The 16,919-nt window shown below is 39.2% G+C and overlaps 1 protein-coding gene across 1 annotated transcript in view; it reads right to left on the bottom strand.

The window, feature by feature from the left end:
• Nucleotides 1-14,735: 14,735 nt before the first annotated feature.
• Nucleotides 14,736-16,919, bottom strand: part of LOC139557596 (hematopoietic progenitor cell antigen CD34-like) — a 57,267-nt gene continuing 55,083 nt past the window's right edge. Inside the window, exon 9 of the mRNA XM_071372602.1 lies at nucleotides 14,736-16,802. Within this exon, the coding sequence (XP_071228703.1) occupies nucleotides 16,620-16,802 (183 nt within the window). The 3' untranslated portion in view covers nucleotides 14,736-16,619. The remainder of the gene's footprint in view (nucleotides 16,803-16,919) is intronic.

The following is a 16,919-nucleotide window of genomic DNA, read 5'->3' as shown; positions in this document are numbered from 1 at the left end:
ACTGTGATCATGTTAATATAGTTATACCAGAGGAGTACTGTGATAATGTTAATATAGTTATACCAGAGGAGTACTATGATAATGTTAATATAGTTATACCAGAGGAGTACTATGATAATGTTATTATAGTTATACCAGAGGAGTACTATGATAATGTTAATATAGTTATACCAGAGGAGTACTGTGATAATGTTAATATAGTTATACCAGAGGAGTACTGTGATAATGTTAATATAGTTATACCAGAGGAGTACTATGATAATGTTATTATAGTTATACCAGAGGAGTACTATGATAATGTTAATATAGTTATACCAGAGGAGTACTGTGATAATGTTAATATAGTTATACCAGAGGAGTACTATGATAATGTTAATATAGTTATACCAGAGGAGTACTATGATAATGTTATTATAGTTATACCAGAGGAGTACTATGATAATGTTAATATAGTTATACCAGAGGAGTACTATGATAATGTTATTATAGTTATACCAGAGGAGTACTATGATAATGTTAATATAGTTATACCAGAGGAGTACTATGAGAATGTTAATATAGTTATACCAGAGGAGTACTATGATAATGTTATTATAGTTATACCAGAGGAGTACTATGAGAATGTTAATATAGTTATACCAGAGGAGTACTGTGATAATGTTATTATAGTTATACCAGAGGAGTACTGTGATAATGTTAATATAGTTATACCAGAGGAGTACTATGATAATGTTAATATAGTTATACCAGAGGAGTACTATGATAATGTTGTTATAGTTATACCAGAGGAGTACTATGAGAATGTTAATATAGTTATACCAGAGGAGTACTATGATAATGTTAATATAGTTATACCAGAGGAGTACTATGATAATGTTATTATAGTTATACCAGAGGAGTACTATGAGAATGTTAATATAGTTATACCAGAGGAGTACTATGAGAATGTTAATATAGTTATACCAGAGGAGTACTATGATAATGTTGTTATAGTTATACCAGAGGAGTACTATGATAATGTTAATATAGTTATACCAGAGGAGTACTATGATAATGTTAATATAGTTATACCAGAGGAGTACTATGAGAATGTTAATATAGTTATACCAGAGGAGTACTATGATAATGTTATTATAGTTATACTAGAGGAGTACTATGAGAATGTTAATATAGTTATACCAGAGGAGTACTATGAGAATGTTAATATAGTTATACCAGAGGAGTACTATGATAATGTTGTTATAGTTATACCAGAGGAGTACTATGATAATGTTAATATAGTTATACCAGAGGAGTACTATGATAATGTTATTATAGTTATACCAGAGGAGTACTATGAGAATGTTAATATAGTTATACCAGAGGAGTACTATGAGAATGTTAATATAGTTATACCAGAGGAGTACTATGATAATGTTATTATAGTTATACCAGAGGAGTACTATGAGAATGTTAATATAGTTATACCAGAGGAGTACTATGATAATGTTGTTATAGTTATACCAGAGGAGTACTATGATAATGTTATTATAGTTATACCAGAGGAGTACTATGAGAATGTTAATATAGTTATACCAGAGGAGTACTATGATAATGTTGTTATAGTTATACCAGAGGAGTACTATGATAATGTTGTTATAGTTATACCAGAGGAGTACTATGATAATGTTAATATAGTTATACCAGAGGAGTACTATGATAATGTTAATATAGTTATACCAGAGGAGTACTGTGATAATGTTATTATAGTTATACCAGAGGAGTACTATGATAATGTTGTTATAGTTATACCAGAGGAGTACTATGATAATGTTATTATAGTTATACCAGAGGAGTACTATGAGAATGTTAATATAGTTATACCAGAGGAGTACTATGATAATGTTAATATAGTTATACCAGAGGAGTACTGTGATAATGTTATTATAGTTATACCAGAGGAGTACTATGATAATGTTGTTATAGTTATACCAGAGGAGTACTATGATAATGTTATTATAGTTATACCAGAGGAGTACTATGATAATGTTAATATAGTTATACCAGAGGAGTACTATGAGAATGTTAATATAGTTATACCAGAGGAGTACTATGAGAATGTTAATATAGTTATACCAGAGGAGTACTATGAGAATGTTAATATAGTTATACCAGAGGAGTACTATGATAATGTTAATATAGTTATACCAGAGGAGTACTATGATAATGTTAATATAGTTATACCAGAGGAGTACTATGATAATGTTAATATAGTTTTACCAGAGGAGTACTATGAGAATGTTAATATAGTTATACCAGAGGAGTACTATGAGAATGTTAATATAGTTATACCAGAGGAGTACTATGAGAATGTTAATATAGTTATACCAGAGGAGTACTATGATAATGTTAATATAGTTATACCAGAGGAGTACTATGAGAATGTTATTATAGTTATACCAGAGGAGTACTATGATAATGTTAATATAGTTATACCAGAGGAGTACTATGAGAGTGTTAATATACCAGAGGAGATTTTTAGTTCAAGTTTGTGTCCGGCCGCTCCGCCCCTCCCCGTGGCCTCCTATGGTATGTGGAGAGAAGGATCCTTGTGTCAAAGCTCTCCCTGTGTTACTAATAAAACCAACAGCCACTAGTATCACATTTTACACATGAACAGATTAAATGTTGCACACTGGGCCAGCTATGTGTCACAAGATTTCTCAGAGACCGAGTATGCAGTGATTGATAGGAGAGGAGAGGACAGCGTTTGGCTGGGTGTGTGTGTGCGTGTGTGTGTGTGTGTGTGAGAGAGAGTGGATAGGATAGGACAGTGTTTGGCCTGCGTTGGGGTGGGTGTGTCTGGTCATTCCCTCGTGTACTCAGACCAGTCACTGTGGACCCAGACTTGAATCTTTGTTTATGTGGCTCCTCCCTTATGATGGATCTCATGGGGAGTGGATATACAGTGCCTTTGGAAAGTATTCAGACCCCTTGACTTTTTCCACGTTTTGTTATGTTACAGCCTTATTCTAAAATATATGAAATAAAAACATTTCCTCAATAATCTACCCATAATGAGAAAGCGAAAACAGGTTCTTTGAAAGAGAGAAATACCTTATTTATTCAGACCTTTTGCTATGAGACTTTGAGACTCTAAATTGAGCTCAGGTGCATCCTGTTTCCAATGATCAACCTTGAGATGTTTCTACAACTTGATTGGAGTCCACCTGTGGTAAATTCAATTGATTGGACATGATTTGGAAAGGCACACACCTGTCTACATAAGGTCCCACGGTTGCGCAATCCGGGCCTTGATTGTGTCGAGGCATAGATCTGGGCAAGGGTACCAAAAAAAGGTCCCCAAGAACACAGTGGCCTCCATCAGACTTAAATGGAAGAAGTTTGGAACCACCAAGTCTCTTCCTAGAGCTGGCCGCCCGCTCAAACTGAGCAATCAGGTGTGAAGGGCCTTGTTCAGGGAGGTGACCAAGAATCCGATGGTCAATCTGACAGAGCTCCAGAGTTCCTCTGTGGAGATGAGAGAACCTTCCAGAAAGACAACCATCTCTGCAGCACTCCACCAATCGGGTCTTTATGGTAGAGTGGCCAGACGGAAGCCACTCCTCAGTAAAAGGCTCATGACAGCCCGCTTGGAGTTTGCCAAAAGGCACCTAAAGACTCTCAGACCATAAGAAACAAGATTCTCTGGTCTGATGAAAACCTGCTCCAGAGCGCTCAGCACCTCAGACTGGGGCGAAGGTTCACCTTCCAACAGGACAATGACCTTATAGAACACAGCCAAGACAACGCAGGAGTGGCTTCAGAACAAGTCTCTGAATGTCCTTGAGTGGTCCAGCCAGAGCCCGGAATTGAACCCGATCTAACATCTCTGGAGAGACCTGAAAATAGCTGTGCAGCGACGCTCCCCATCCAACCTGACAGAGCTTGAGAGGATCTGCAGAGAAGAATGGGAGAAACTCCCCAAATACAGGTGTGCCAAGCTTGTAGCGTCATAACCAAGAAGACTCGAGGCTGTAATCGCTGCCAAAGGTTCTTCAACAAAGTTCTGGGTAAAGGCTCTGAATGCTTATGTAAATGTGATGTTTCAGTTTATATATCTTTTATAAATTAGCAAACATTTCTAAAAAACTGTTTTTGCTTTGTCATTATATGGTATTGTGTTTAGATTGATGAGGAAGAAAAACTATTTAATACATTTTAGAATAAGGCTGTAAGGTAACAAAATGTGGAAAAAGTCAAGGGGTCTGAATACTTTCCGAAGGCACTGAATCTATTGTGAGCATCTGGCATGATGCATTTAGTTTGGCTAATATTTTACTATATCACAGCTGCAGTAATATTTCTATTGGATATATGTATATACATGGATATATGTGTATGTGTGAGGATGTGTGCGTGTACGTGTGCGTGTGCGTGTGCGTGTGCGTGTGTGTGTGTGTGTGTGTGTGTGTGTGTGTGTGTGTGTGTGTGTGTGTGTGTGTGTGTGTGTGTGTGTGTGTGTGTGTGTGTTTATTTATGTGTGCCTGTGTGTGGTTTTAATGCAATCAACAGTATGTGAATGATGTACATTGGGACATTCCAGCCCTGTTATAGCGGTCAAATGGTGTGAATGTGAGATAGCTAGCTACAGTGTCTCCCTCTATTGGCCCCTTTCAGAAACCCTCTCAGGTTTGGATCAAGGCATGCTCCACCACTAGGATCTTCTTGCAAAAACAAGCTGTAAAGCTAGACACTCTTCCATATTAACTGTGCAATGTTTGGTGGGTGGGTGCAGGAGTGGAGGTGAGGGGGTCGAGCTGGACACATTGATACCCACTAAAGGTTAACCATGTCGGGGTTCTGGTCTGATTAATACTGTATATATCAAGCATCATGATATCACGGAGTGTACAGTATAATCATCAGACATCTACAGTTTTTGCTTCAGTTATTTTGTCCTTAGTGACCTTCCTGTTGTGATGTATGCCTACTTTATTCAAGATCTACTTCACCCCCCTCTGAAATGTAAACTTGATATGCTTTTCTCATTTTAATGGAACACTGATACAAGCATTCCTACAGCTCTATGCTGATTTAGATTCATATTGTAGCCCATTACAGTAAAACTCTGTGCCAATTTGTAATGGTATTTCCTAAAAAAGAAAGGCTCTGTCAAAATGATAAATTTCCCTCATTGAGAAAAATCACCTGATCCTAGTCTAGCAAACTAACTTAGCCTGTATTGTGTTTCTGATGAAAGATCTATTTTTCTACTCTGTTGTTTTCTCCGCCCTCCACACTGTAACTACAGATCTGCTGAAACAAACTGAGGGTATGAGAGGTTGCTTTCCCAGGAGTAGGCAGAGTGAGAATACAGAATACGGCCAGCCAGTTCTGGAATGATTTCCCTGACTCTGCAGATATTCCGCCTTCACTTCAGCAGCCTCATTGACTTCATGCTTTAGGGAGCTCAGATTGGCCGATTGGCTTTCTGTCCTACGTCTCATTGTTTGCCCCTTCCTACTGGGCAAAAACCGGTTGAATCAACGTTGTTTCCACATCATTTCAACCCCCAAATTAAATGTGATGACATTGAATCAATGTGGAAAACTGATTGGATTTGCAAAAAGTCATCAACAAAAGGGAATTTTGTATTTTTTTCACCCAATTTTTCACCTAAATCCCAATGACATGGCAAAAGCATTTGTTGATTTTACATCGAATTCACATTGGTTGACAACTCAACCAAATGTAAATCTAAACTAGACTCAATCATCATAAGAATCTCTACATCATAAGCATCAAAGGTTCAGATATGTCCATTGTGATTGTTATTGTACAGTTCAGGGAGGGAATGGCATTGGTGTGTTCCTGATTTCATATTTATCTCCTGAGCCAATCATTATTATCATAAAGCAAAGCCATTTATCAGCTGAAATGTGCACACGTAATGGATAACACATACATGCATTCAGAAAGTACTCAGACCCTTTGACTGTTTCCACATTTTGTTACATTACAGCCTTATTCTAAAATGGATTAAAAAAAACATCTATCATCAATCTAAACACAATACCCCATAATGACAAAGCAAAAACACGTTTTTAGACATTTTTGCAAATTAAAAAATCTAATAAAATGGAAATATAGAATTTACATAAGTATTCAGACCCTTTACTCAGAACTTTGTTGAAGCACCTTTGGCAGCGATTACAGCCTCGAGTCTTCTTGGGTATAAGGCTACAAGCTTGGCACACCTGTATTTGGGGAGTTTCTCCCATTCTTCTCTGCAGATCCTCTCAAGCTCTGTCAGGTTGGATGGGGAGTGTCGCTGTACAGATATTTTCAGGTCTCTCCAGAGATGTTCGATGGGTTCAAGTCCGGGCTCTGGCTGGACCACTCAAGGACATTCAGAGACTTGTCCCGAAGCTTGAGCGGGAGGCCAGCTCTAGGAAGAGTCTTGGTGGTTCCAAACTTCTTCCATTTAAGTATGATGGAGGCCACTGTGTTCTTGGGGACCTTCAATGCTGCAGAATGTTTTTGGCACAATCCTGTCTCAGAGCTCTACGGACAATTCCTTCGACCTTATATAGATTGGTGTGTGCCTTTCCAAATCATGTCCAATCAATTGAATTTACCAATCAAGGTGTCGAAACATCTCAATGATGATCAATGGAAACAGGATGCACCTGAACTCAATTTCGAGTCTCATAGCAAAGGGTCTGAATACTTATGTAAATACGTTATTTCTAAATTTGCTAAATGTCTAAAAACCTGTTTTCCGAATGCACTGTATCTTATCCATTGAACTACATTACAACTATCCAAAAATGTTACCTTTTCCATCAACTCCTAGGTGAAAACTCCCTCTCCCCTTTCCATGCTGGGTACCAGAGGAGATTCTCAGACAGACACTAAATGGACATCTGATCTGTAGCTGTGGAAAGTGTTCTTGTCAGAGGTTATCCTGCCCTGCTATGTCAGGCCGGATGTTAGGTCTACCCTGCAGAGAGATAAACCCTGAGTTAACATCAGCAGGCCAACAGCGAACACAGTCCAAGGGAAACAGGAAGTTGGTAAACATTCCTTGGTCCATTTCTTAATAATGGGAAACTCCTGAGCATGGATGGCCAAAATGTAACGCAAGAGGCCTGTCACATGAAGACGGGGTTTGATGCTGAGATAAGCTTTAAGCAGTGTTATCTAAAACTCTTTTGATTCATTTTTTGTTACTGCCATGACTCCACCTTCAAGGACTAGTGGTGACTATTGAACAATGATACGTCACTATAGACGGGTTGGCTGACAAAGTCACAAAAATGATGCAACGGCATGGATGTTGCCGGAAGGCGTGCCTTGTTATGATTCTGAACGGTAAGATAGCTATCAACAATGACAAGAAGCTGCCATGTGTGGAATCGTAGGTGGCTTGTTTCAGCTCGTTGTATCTTGTTATTGATACCATGTCTTGTTTTAGGTATTTTGGCTGATATGGCAGTCAAAATACCTAAAACAAGACATGCTAATATGGCAAAAATGTGCTATCTAGCTTACCAACAATTCTAATGATGTATTTGAGAGACAACAAGTGCTCATTGTGCAAATGTATTCATGTTTTCAATAAACATTTGTAGACTAAATATAGCTGACATGTTAACAGTCTAAGACAACCCTGTCTCTTTTGCCCTAAAGTAGAGCAAGCCTCGGTTTTGTTGCTAAACAACCAACCCGTCTATTCTTTAAGAAACTATTCCTTAGACCGTGTGTAGTATGTAACTACTATAACCTTACATAGTCCTGAGAAAAATATCAGTGGAATTAGGGAATGATTTAGTTCATTTTTACTCAACGACACTGGAATCCTATGGGACAGTTTTACCTGCTACGGTCCTGTCCTCCTCTCCTCTCCCCTCCTCCCTCCCTCTCTCCCTCCATCCATTCCTGCCTGATATTATCTTACCATCAGTGAGGGGAGATGGGACATCAGGGGCGCGTCTTGGCAGGAAGAGGAAAAACATGTCGTGTCGCACAGCTATGATTATACCAAGGGAGACCCGCCCTCCATGAAAACAGCCAGCTGAGATTTTTTTGTCCCCCCAGGGGTGGGGGGTGTGGGGATGTTTTGTCTACGGGTGGGAGGGTTGGAAAGATGGAGGGATGGAAAGGAGGGATGGAAGGGTGGAGGGGCTGTTGGGGGCTCAACCCAACCTGGGATTTGTCTAATATGGGTGTGGTCCAGTGGTCCTCCCTCACAGTAAATACTCACCCCACCTCCACCCCGACCCAGACACATCTGTCCTGTAAAATACAGATGGCTTCTCCCGGGAAAGGCTGTTTCACTACTGGAGAAAGAAGTCCTGGTGAAATAACAGTTAAATCATTCAGAGATTTCTCAATATGGAGCTAGACAAGACAATATTCCTGCCAAGATTTCTTTCACTTAAGATACAAACGATAACAGTACAGAGACTGATTTACAGACAGAATCTTTTCTGCTTTTATGCATTTTTATTTAACGCCTTTTACTGAAAATGTATCTCTATGCTTTAAACTACAATTCCTGAGAGTACTTTAATTCTAATAAGATATGACTCTACTGTGTACTGTGATTGTAATACTGCTTTTCTACTGTCATATACTGTTAATCAAGGAACCTGGGAACATTCCAAGAACATTAGCTAAGATTCCCATTAAGTTCTAGTTAGGGTTGTATCTAACGTTAGGATGATAATATCCCAAAAACATTCAAGAAATATTTTTAATTAAATATCCTTGGAATCTTCTCCTAACATTCATTAAAATTCAGTGCAGTACATGTGTAACAACCACCACAGAACATTCCCCAAAAGTTATGATTAGGTTTCCAGGTAATGTAATAACACAATGTACCAGTAATGTTTTTCCAGAAAACCAAAATTGGTTCTGTGAAAGTTCCCAGAACACAACAACTGTCCAGTCATGCTGATGATTGTACAATGTTTGTATTAAACATTTGCCTGATGTTGTAAGAATGTTCCCTGAACACATTTTGTATGTTCTGTAAAGGTTCCCAGAATGTTCCATTAGGTTGTGGGAACAGTCTGGCTTGAACATTTTGGGGACGTCACAAAATAAATGTTCCCAAAACACAAAAAACGGTCCAGTTGTGCAGATGATTATAAAATGTTTCTTTCAGAGTGCAAAAAACATTTACCTGATGTTACAAGAACGTAACCAGAACACATTTTTTCTTTTGTTGAAAGGTTCCCAGAATGTTTCATTAGGTTGTGGGAACAGTCTGGTGGGAACATTGTGGGTATATAACAAAAGATATGTTCCCAAAACACAAAAATTGTCCAGTTGTGCGGAGGATTCTACAATGTTTCTTTCAGGGTGCAAAAAACATTTACCTGATGTTGCAAGAATGTTCCCAAAACACATTTAGTCTGTTCTTTAAAGGTTCCCAGAATGTTTCTTTAGGTTGTGGAAACATTGTGGGGATATAAAAAGAGAGAGGTTCCCAAAACACTAAAGCTGTCCAGTTGTGCTGACATTCAGATAATGTTTCTATCAGGGTGCTAAAAACATTCCTTTGATTTTACAAGAATGTTGACAGAACAGCCTTTCTGAATTTCCAAAGGTTCCCAGAACATGTAATTAGGTTTTGGGAACTGTGTGGATACATTGCAAGAGATAGGTTACCAAAACACCAAATATGATGACATTCATACAATGTTTACGTTGCACCGGACATTCCCTTAATGTTGCAAGAACATTTTGTGATATTCATGAAGGTTGCACAGAACATTCCCACAATGTTGCATAATGTTCCACAATTTCCAAATAAGGCAATTTTTATGACATTTATAGCATATTTGTTTTAGGTTTAATATAATAGTCCATTGATGTTCACGCAATATACACTACCGTTCAAAAGTTCGGGGTCACTTAGAAATGTCCTTGTTTTCCATGAAAACATACATGAAATGAGTTGCAAAATTAATAGGAAATATAGCCGTTGACAAGTTTATAAATAATGATTTTTAATTTAAATAATAACTATGTCCTTCAAACTTTGCTCTCGTCAAAGAATCCTCAATTTGCAGCAATTACAGCCCTGCAGACCTTTAGCATTCTAGTTGTCAATTTGTTGAGGTAATCTGAAGAGATTTCACCCCATGCTTCCTGAAGCACCTCCCACAAGTTGGATTGGCTTGATGGGCACTTCTTACGTACCATACGGTCAAGCTGCTCCCACAACAGCTCAATAGGGTGACTGTGCTGGCCACTCCATTATAGACAGAATACCAGCTGACTGCTTCTTCCCTAAATAGTTCTTGCATAGTTTGGAGCTGTGCTTTGGGTCATTGTCCTTTTGTAGGAGGAAATTGGCTCCAATTAAGCACCGTCCACAGGGTATGGCATGGCATTGCAAAATGGAGGGATAGCCTTCCTTCTTCAAGATCCCTTTTACCCTGTACAAATCTCCCACTTTACCACCACCAAAGCACCCCCAGACCATCACATTGCCTCCACCATGCTTGACAGAAGGCGTCAAGCACTCCTCCAGCATCTTTCATTTTTTCTGCATCTCACGAATGTTCTTCTTTGTGATCCGAACATCTCAAACTTAGATTAGTATGTCCATAACACTTTTTTCCAATCTTCCTCTGTCCAGTGTCTGTGTTTTGCCCATCTTAATCTTTTATTTTTATTGGCCAGTCTGAGATATGGATTTGTCTTTGCAACTATGCCTAAAAGGACAGCATCTAGGAGTCGCCTCTTCACTGTTGACGTTGAGACTGGTGTTTTGCGAATACTATTTAACGAAGCTGTTGAAGACTTGTGAGGCATCTGTTTCTCAAACTAGACACTCTAATGTACTTGTCCTCTTGCTCAGTTGTGCACCGGGGCCTCCCACTCCTCATTCTATTCTTGTTAGAGCCAGATTGCGCTGTTCTGTGAAGGGAGTAGTACACAGCGTTGTACCAGATCTTCAGTATCTTGGCAATTTCTCGCATGGAATAGCCTTCATTTCTCAGAACAAGAATAGACTGATGAATTTCAGAAGAAAGTTCTTTGTTTCTGGCCATTTTGAACCTGTAATCGAACCCACAAATGCTGATGCTCCAGATATTCAACTAGTCTAAAGAAGCCCAGTTTTATTGCTTCTTTAATCAGGACAACAGTTTTTAGCTGTGCTAACATAATTGCAAAAGGGTTTTGTAATGATCAATTAGCCTTTTAAAATGATAAACTTGGATTAGCTAACACAACGTGCCATTGGAACACAGGAGTGATGGTTGCTGATAATGGGCCTCTGTACGCCTATGTAGATATTCCATTAAAAAATCTGCCCTTTCCAGCTACAATGTTCATTTACAACATTAACAATGTCTACACTGTATTTCTGATCAATTTGATGTTATTTTAATGGACAATTTTTTTGTGCTTTTCTTTCAAAAACAAGGACATTTCTAAGTGACCCCAAACTTTTAAATGGTAGTGTACATTTTACCCTGTCTTGGAGGTCCTCATAATCTTTCAATCACATTTAGAAAATGTTATACTTACGTTTTACCTAATATCACCACAACATTCTCAGGATGCAAATGTGGAGCATAAGAAAGCAGATTGGAATACATCCCCATTATGTTTCTCTCCAGATTTAATGGATATTCTCATCTGAGGATTGTAGTCCCACTATTAGGTGATATAGACACACATGCCATTTTAATTTAATTCATAGGACATTTGAACAGCATTTAACTTCTTATGGCTGGGGGCAGTATTGAGTAGCTTGGATGAATAAGGTGCCCAGAGTAAACTGCCTGCTACTCATGCCCAGTTGCTAATATATGCATATTATTAGTAGATTTGGATAGAACACACTCTGAAGTTTCTAAAACTGTTTGAATGATGTCTGTGAGTATAACAGAACTCATATGGCAGAAAAAAAACAGAGAAAAAATCCAACCAGGAAGTGGGAAATCTGAGGTTTGTAGGTTTTCAAGTCTTTGCCTATCCAATATACAGTGTCAAATTTGGTCCGATTGCACTTCCTAAGGCTTCCACTAGATGTCAACAGTCTTTAGAACCTAGTTTCAGGCTTCTACTGTGAAGGGGGAGCGAATAAGAGCTGTTTGAGTCCGGGGTCTGGCAGAATGCCATGAGCTCAGTCAGGCGTGCGCCCGTGAGAGTGAGCTCTGTTCCTTTTAATTTCTAAAGACAAAGGAATTGTCCGGTTGAAACATTATTGAAGATTTATGTTAAAAACATCCTAAAGATTGATTCTATACATCGTTTGACATGTTTCTACGAACTGTAATATAACTTTTTTGACTTTTTGTCTGGACTAAGTGCCTGCGCCTCTTGAATTTGGATTTGTGAAATAAACGCGCAAACAAAAAGGAGGTATTTGGACATAAATTATGGACTTTATCGGACAAAACAAACATTTATTGTGGAACTGGGATTCCTGGGAGTGCATTCCAATGAAGATCATCAAAGGTAAGTGAAAATTTATAATGCTATTTCTGACTTCTGTTGACTCCACAACATGGCGGGTATCTGTATGGCTTGTTTTTGGTGCCTGAGCGCTGTACTCAGATTATTGCATGGTGTGCTTTTTTGAAATCTGACACAGCGGTTGCATTAAGGAGAAATATATCTTTAATTCCATGTATAACACTTGTATTTTCATAAACATTTATGATGAGTATTTTTGTAAATTGATGTGGCTCTCGGAAATCACCGGATGTTTTGGAAGCAAAACATTACTGAACATAACACGCCAATGTAAACTGAGATTTTTGGATATAAATATGAACTTCATCGAACAAAACATACATGTATTGTGTAACATGAAGTCCTATGAGTGTCATCTGATGAAGATCATCAAAGGTTAGTGATTAATTTTATCTCTATTTCTGCTTTTTGTGACTCCTCTCTTTGGCTGGAAAAATGGCTGTGTTTTTCTGTGACTTGGCGCTGACCTAACATAATCGCATGGTATGCTTTCGTCGTAAAGCCTTTTTGAAATCGGACACTATGGTGGGATTAACAACAAGTTTATCTTTAAAATGGTGTATAATACTTGTATGTTTGAGGAATTGTAATTATGAGATTTCTGTTGTTTGAATTTGGCGCCCTGCACTTTCACTGGCTGTTGTCAACTCGATCCCTGGTTAGCTCATGGTACTCTGCCAGACCCATGACTCAAAGAGCCCTCATTCCCCCCTCCTTCGCAGTAGAAGCATGAAACAAGGTTCTAAAGACTGTTGACATCTAGTGGAAGCCTTAGGAAGTGCAATATGACCAATATCCCACTGTATTTTCGATAGGCAATGAGTTGAAAACCTACAAACCTCAGATTTCCCACTTCCTGGTTGGATTTCTTCTCAGGTTTTTGCCTGTCAAATGAGTTCTGTTATACTCACAGACTTCATTCAAACAGTTTTAGAAACTTCAGAATGTGTTCTATTCAAATCTACTAATAATATGCATATATTAGCAACTGGGCATGAGTAGCAGGCAGTTTACTCTGGGCACTGTGACGACCATCCCACTGTCTGCCGTATTCTCTCTTTGTTCTTGTTTCCTTATTAGGATGCCGGTGGGCGGAGTTGGGAGGGTCGTCAGCTACATGGGAAACACCTGGGCCCAGTGTGACCCAGGATAAATACACCACTTCCCCATTCATGGAAGAGACTCTCTCCATGCAGACACCTTTACAGATTTTGTTGTGTATCGTGATGGTTTTTTGGTTGTTTGCTTTGGCACCTTTCAACACCCTGCATTATCACATTCATGCATGCTAAACACTCACTTATACTACTGATGACTGATTATACACACCATTGTATATTGTACTTAGTTAATAAATATATTTTGTTATTCCTTATCTCCACGTTGTCTCCCTTTTGTTACGGGCTTTGCGCCGGTTCGTGACAGCACCTTATTCATCCAAGCTACTCAATACTGCCCCCAGCCATAAGAAGTATTTGGCTAAGGTGTATGTAAACTTCCGACTTCAACTGTATCTGTTTAAAGTAAGAATTGTTGTGGACTAGACTGATCCCAGGCATGACGTCGCTCTAGTCTAGCCTCTGGGTCACATTGTGGCTCTTTGTCTGAGGGCACATTAATATTCCAGATTTAATTAACGGCCTTGGATTCATATTTTCTTTTCGGATTGGGCTGTGGGGTCACATTGGTGTCTTGTGATTATACGGAGATGGTGGCAGCTATCCAACCGTCTACCAGATGAAGTGACAGAAAGTCAGATCCAGAAATAAGGGCTGAATATAGCTTGGTTGTGCAGATTTCACGATTGTCTGAGAAATACTTTGCACTCTCATCTAACAAATTGTCTATAAAGAGAGTGCAACTTATACACTTGTCCGTTTCTCTATCAAATGTTAACCCGCCTGACACCTGGATATCACAAAACATGATCAGTACTGATCAACAGAGAGACAGCTGTGTGAGGGATGTTTTCTTTTCCCCACCCAAACACTGAAAGACAAAACTGTGAAGTGATGTCATAACTACTGCTTATGCAAACCAGCTGTGTGACCTTATGGGATACCATGGTGTGTGTGCTTGTTTGCAGTTGCGCTTTAACACATTTCCCCCCCAGCCAAAACCATGCCTGTATATCTTCCCTCCAACACAGCAGATAGGACTGAGTGAAGTAAAGAGAGGTATCTAATTAAGTTATTGAGAGGGCTACAACTTTTCTTTACACAGGAAATTAGATGAAATTGTCATGATTTAAAAAAAAAAAAGTATTTTATTTTCCAAAATCTATTCTTATCGTGAACTTTAGGATGCTAGTAGAATTAAAACAGTCATTCTGGAATGTAAAAAAATACAGAAAATGAATAAAAAATAGAACTGAAAGCAAGGTAACACTTATGCGCTGAAATGTTCTCTAAAACGGCAATTTCTTCCAGTTAGATAACCAGCAGTACTCACTGTTTTGCTGAATTTATTAAAAATAACATAGTGTTGTAATGTTATGTATAATGGAAATTGTGACATTCCCCTTAGTTCCTGATTTAAAAGGTCAGCAATATGACTTCATCATACCCAGCGGAACGACTCTCAGCTTGTAGATCTGTAAACAAGAAGTCATCCTGCTGTGTATACAGTGTACTTTAACGATAGATTGGGCTGGGTTGTTAAGAACGCCGCTCTGCAAAAATGTAGTATTGCCAAGCTTTGAACAACATATATTTGGGCAACTAGGCTAACACACTAAAAGAGACCCAAACACTACCTTGATGTCACAAAAAGCAGCAAGTAGTTTCTCCATATGTTCACTCCTCCTCCCTCTACAGTATACAGTATCTCCGCATGGCAAGCTGGTGAAAAGGATTTCTTTGGCTTAGAACAAAGCAAGTGTGAATACACAAAAACAAAACACAAGACAAAACAGAAACATCATATTATATAACATTGTTCCGTACAATACTGTATGTATTAAGTGTCTAATTATATACTGTTACAAAGGTATTAAAAAGAGAATAATACTGACTTATTTAAAAGGATTGGCACACCTGACCTCTTTATATACACGACACTGTGTCCCAGACCTTATACACATAAGTCTGCTATGGTTTTCAGCAGTCACCATTGTAACACTGTGTGGATCTAGTTTTTCTAACTTCTGTCAGGCCATTGGCTTATCTGGGTTTAACTTGCAGTAATGAAGGGGAGAATTCCTTCCTGCTTCGTCTCCTACAGATTGATACAGTGAGATTAAGCACCAAAAGAAGACCCCTCTCCAGGTCACTACTGGGGACCTATCTCCCCAAGCAATCACCTTGTCTGCTTATTTTAATAAATTGTATTCTAACATTTTTGGGTGACACACATGTACATTCTCGCACAGACACACACACTCACATGCCAACACACATCCGCCTGTACACACAGAAAACAAGCAAAAACACACACTGCTTTTACACACACAGCAACACTCCTTACACGCACACACAGAACACAATAACACAAACATAACCAAACTAGCTCAGCTTCCACTCTGATATGTTTGTAAACAGATTCAAGAATGTGTTATTTTATTTTCTCCTTTTTATGATCAACTGAGGACCAATTTGAGTGGTAGTGATGCAATGCTTCAATTTATGGTTAAAGGATTTATGGAAGGAAGCTTTAAACCTGATGACATGTGAAGGCAGTGCCCTCCTGGGCATTGAAAATGACTACATGGTTGATGTGACCCAAGCTGCAGTCTTAGAGCCACTGGTGATTGACAACATAAAACCCTCCATCCCCATCACCCAGTACTAACCCTGGCCCTGTCTCCATCCCTGTATGATGTCAGCAACCCAGGGACAGAGACACAGCCCTCGGCATCATCATCATTCACATTATCATCAACACCTGTTCATTGTAATCTTATGGTTACTTTACCATGGGGTTGTCCCTCCATTTTAATTGTTGAGGCATGTAGCCGAAGTGGGGCACACAGAGAGTCTGAATGAGTGTTTATGTGAGGGTTAAGAGGGGTAGTTCTAGTCCCTAATGTCCATGGTAGGATGGGGTCTCTGGGGTGTTCTGGGGGGGAAAGGTTGGTGTTGGAGGAGGGGTGTGGGATCTGATCCATTCTTTTCCAGGTGTTCTAGGGGTCTTCAAAGCTCTGTGTCTGCCGTCTTGGTGGTGGAGTGGCCGTTGGTGGGAGGGGGCTGGGTCTTGGCGGCCTCTTGGGAGTCCCCGTTAGCAGGCTTCTCCAGGATCTCAGGGGGGTTGAGAGGGGCAACAGACACCAGGGTGTTTCCGTGGTTCTCCTCATCGACTGGGTACGCCTCCTCAGCCTGCACACACACACACATACACAAACACACACAGTCAACATCAACAGGCTGCTCATCAATTATAAACAAACATTATGGATGTCTTTCCTCCACTAGCAGCACTGACTTTGTTACTCT

The sequence above is a fragment of the Salvelinus alpinus genome, chromosome 28, assembly GCF_045679555.1.
Source record: "Salvelinus alpinus chromosome 28, SLU_Salpinus.1, whole genome shotgun sequence".
Classification (NCBI taxonomy): Eukaryota; Metazoa; Chordata; class Actinopteri; order Salmoniformes; family Salmonidae; genus Salvelinus; species Salvelinus alpinus.
The sequence above is the reverse complement of the archived record's forward strand: the minus strand, read 5'-3'. Positions and strand labels throughout refer to the sequence as shown.